Source organism: Manacus vitellinus, unplaced genomic scaffold (assembly GCF_001715985.3).
Source record: "Manacus vitellinus isolate BGI_N305 unplaced genomic scaffold, ASM171598v3 scaffold_14_pilon, whole genome shotgun sequence".
Taxonomy (NCBI): Eukaryota; Metazoa; Chordata; class Aves; order Passeriformes; family Pipridae; genus Manacus; species Manacus vitellinus.
In genome coordinates this window covers 9,403,143-9,405,651 of record NW_021939063.1, presented here as the reverse complement: position 1 = coordinate 9,405,651, position 2,509 = coordinate 9,403,143, and the positions used below count along the sequence as shown (strand labels likewise).

General features: G+C 63.7%; 1 protein-coding gene across 1 annotated transcript in view; it reads left to right on the top strand.

Annotated features, from left to right (window-relative positions):
- LOC103764477 (laminin subunit beta-2) overlaps nucleotides 1-2,465 on the top strand; it is a 21,463-nt gene extending 18,998 nt beyond the window's left edge. The window contains exons 25-32 of the mRNA XM_029958328.1: nucleotides 1-108; nucleotides 194-397; nucleotides 805-949; nucleotides 1,035-1,242; nucleotides 1,332-1,473; nucleotides 1,751-1,927; nucleotides 2,022-2,178; nucleotides 2,332-2,465. The exon at nucleotides 1-108 is cut by the window's left edge and continues 164 nt beyond it. Of these exons, the coding sequence (XP_029814188.1) occupies nucleotides 1-108; nucleotides 194-397; nucleotides 805-949; nucleotides 1,035-1,242; nucleotides 1,332-1,473; nucleotides 1,751-1,927; nucleotides 2,022-2,178; nucleotides 2,332-2,465 (1,275 nt within the window). The remainder of the gene's footprint in view (nucleotides 109-193; nucleotides 398-804; nucleotides 950-1,034; nucleotides 1,243-1,331; nucleotides 1,474-1,750; nucleotides 1,928-2,021; nucleotides 2,179-2,331) is intronic.
- The last annotated feature ends 44 nt before the right edge of the window (nucleotides 2,466-2,509 follow it).

The following is a 2,509-nucleotide window of genomic DNA, read 5'->3' as shown; positions in this document are numbered from 1 at the left end:
CGGCAGCGGGGCGATGCTTTCCGCCGTGGCACAGCCGCGGCACGGAAATCTTTGCGGGAGGCACAGAAACGGGTGATGGGACTCAGCATCGCCAGGATCAATGAGAAGGTGAGAGGAGGACTGGTGGGAGTGGCATGGAGGTCTCTCCCCATGTGGTGTTGAGCTGCCATCTGCACCATTGGCATCATCACAGATATGTGGGGCACCTGGAGACCGGAGCTGCAAGCACGCACCTTGTGGAGGAGCCTTGTGCCGGGACAGTGAGGGCACACGGCGTTGCGGTGGCACGGGTTGTACAGGGGCATTGCCCATCTCAGCTCGAGCCCTGAGCAGCGCCCGTAATGCCTCACAGCAGTTGGAGGTGGCATTAGGGCAGCTGGGTGTTGTGGCACAGAAGGTAGGAGTGGTGGCTCCATGACACTTTCTGGGGTCCCCTCGTGACCCTTTTGCATGGCCCGCTTGTGCCCTCTCCATGACACTTTGATGTGCCCTTCCATGTTCTGTTTGTACCCTTTCCAAGTCCCTTTGTATGTCCCCTTCTATGCCCTCCTTGTGCCCTTTCCATGCCCCCAAGGATATTAGCCCTGTGTGTCCCTTATGCCCCTTCACAACTGTCCCTTGTGCCACCTGTGTGCCCACTTGGGCCACTGCTGCACCCTCTGTATGTCCCTTTGCACCCTCCTTCCATGCTCCCTTGCAGGCCCCCATCTTGTCCCCGCATATGTAACCTCATGCCGCCTGCTCACCCCCATGCCCCCTCCCTGGGGCTTCCCTGTGCCCCCCGCTCAGCCGGCTGCCCCCCAGATGCAGGAGGTGCAGGAGCTGGCACGGGGGGCACGGAGCTGGGCGGAGGAGGCACTGGGGCGCTCACAGGCTGCCCGCAGCCGCGCGGAGGAGGCGACGGCCCAGCTACGGGATTTCATCCGTCGAATCAAGGCCTTCCTGGCAGGTAGTGCCAGCACCAGGTGGGCAAGTGATAATGGTGGGGCTCAGTATGCCCGCCCTGAGCCCACTCTCCTCCCCTGTCCCTGCAGAGGAGGGAGCCGACCCAGGCAGCATCGAGCTGGTGGCCCAGCAGGTGCTGAACATCTCCCTGCCCAGCAGCCCCGGTCGGATCCAGGAGCTGCTGTGGCAGATGCGGGAGAGCATCAGCCAGCTGGAGGGGGTTGATGCAGTGCTCAATGGCACGGCAGAGGGGCTGGCCATGGCACAGGGCCTGCTGGCGCAGGGACAGGAGGCCAGGTGAGTTATGGAGGATATGCCAAGGTGGGCAGGGTATGGGGTCAGTCCCCCAGCCCTGGCAGGGGCTGGAGCTGCCCATGCTGCCACAGGGAGCGAGCAGAAGGTGTGAGGGATGAGCTGGCGGAGACACAGCAGGCACTGGAGGTGGCACGGGCACAGGCAACAGCAGCAGGGAGTGCCCTGCAGAGCGCCAGGAATGCCATCCGGGCAGCTGAGAACAAAGCCAGGGAGGTAAGGGGCACCAGCTGGGGAGCGGAGCCAATTCCACCAGCATAGCCAGGAGTGGGGATGCTGTTTTGGGCATGCTGGGGACAAACGGGTTGGTGCTGTGGGGGCACACTGGGAGCAATAGGGTTGGTAGTGTGGATGGCAAGACTGATGCCTTAGGCACATCATAGATAGGGAGGCTGGTACTGGGGGAATGTGAATGGCGGGGGGTGGGTGCCATGTGTTCACCGGGGCAGTGGGCCCAGCACCATGGGTATGGCAGTTGTCCGTGTCTGCCCAGGCGGAGCGCAAGCTGCAGGCCCTGGACGGCAAGGAGACACGGGCACAGCGGCGGCTGCGGGAGCTGGCACAGCGCGTCACTACCCTGCAGGAGCGCGGCCGGAATGTTCGCCACATGGCCCAGCAAGCCAAGGATGGGGCACAGCGTGCCACCTCCACCTCGGGGACACTCAGCCAGGTGAGCTCCAGCCCTGCTTGGCCGCGGTGTGGCACCAAGTAGGGACGGAGTGCTGGGGGTGCTCAGCCTCACTATCGTGCCCTTGTGCCACCAGGACCTCGCGCATGTGACGCAGCGCTACGTGTTGCTGAAGAACCGGGTGAGAGTGCTGGATGGGGTATCTGATGGGGCCCTGCAGCGTGTGACACAGCTGACAACAGAGGCCCGAAACCTCCTGGACAAGGCCAGCAACAGCAAGAGGAAGCTGGAAGGTGAGGGGGAGAACATGGCAGGGGACATTCTCCACCATCTCCTTGTGCATCTCCCTGTGTCCCCCTGGGCCCATTCCACCTGGTGGCCCAGGAGTGATGCGGGCTGGTGACATGGTGGTGGGCTGCACCATGACCGTGTCCCCTGTCCCGCAGACCTGGAGCAGCGCTTTGGGGCCAACGAGCAGGCAATGGCAGCAAAGGTGACACAGCTGCAGGAGTTGGAGCAGCAGGTCTCGGGACTGCTGCAGGAGATCCGCGAGAGGGCCAACGCTTATGCCACCTGCTAGGGACCACCGACGGGGTCGGGGGCCGGTCCTGCCCCGCAGCCCCC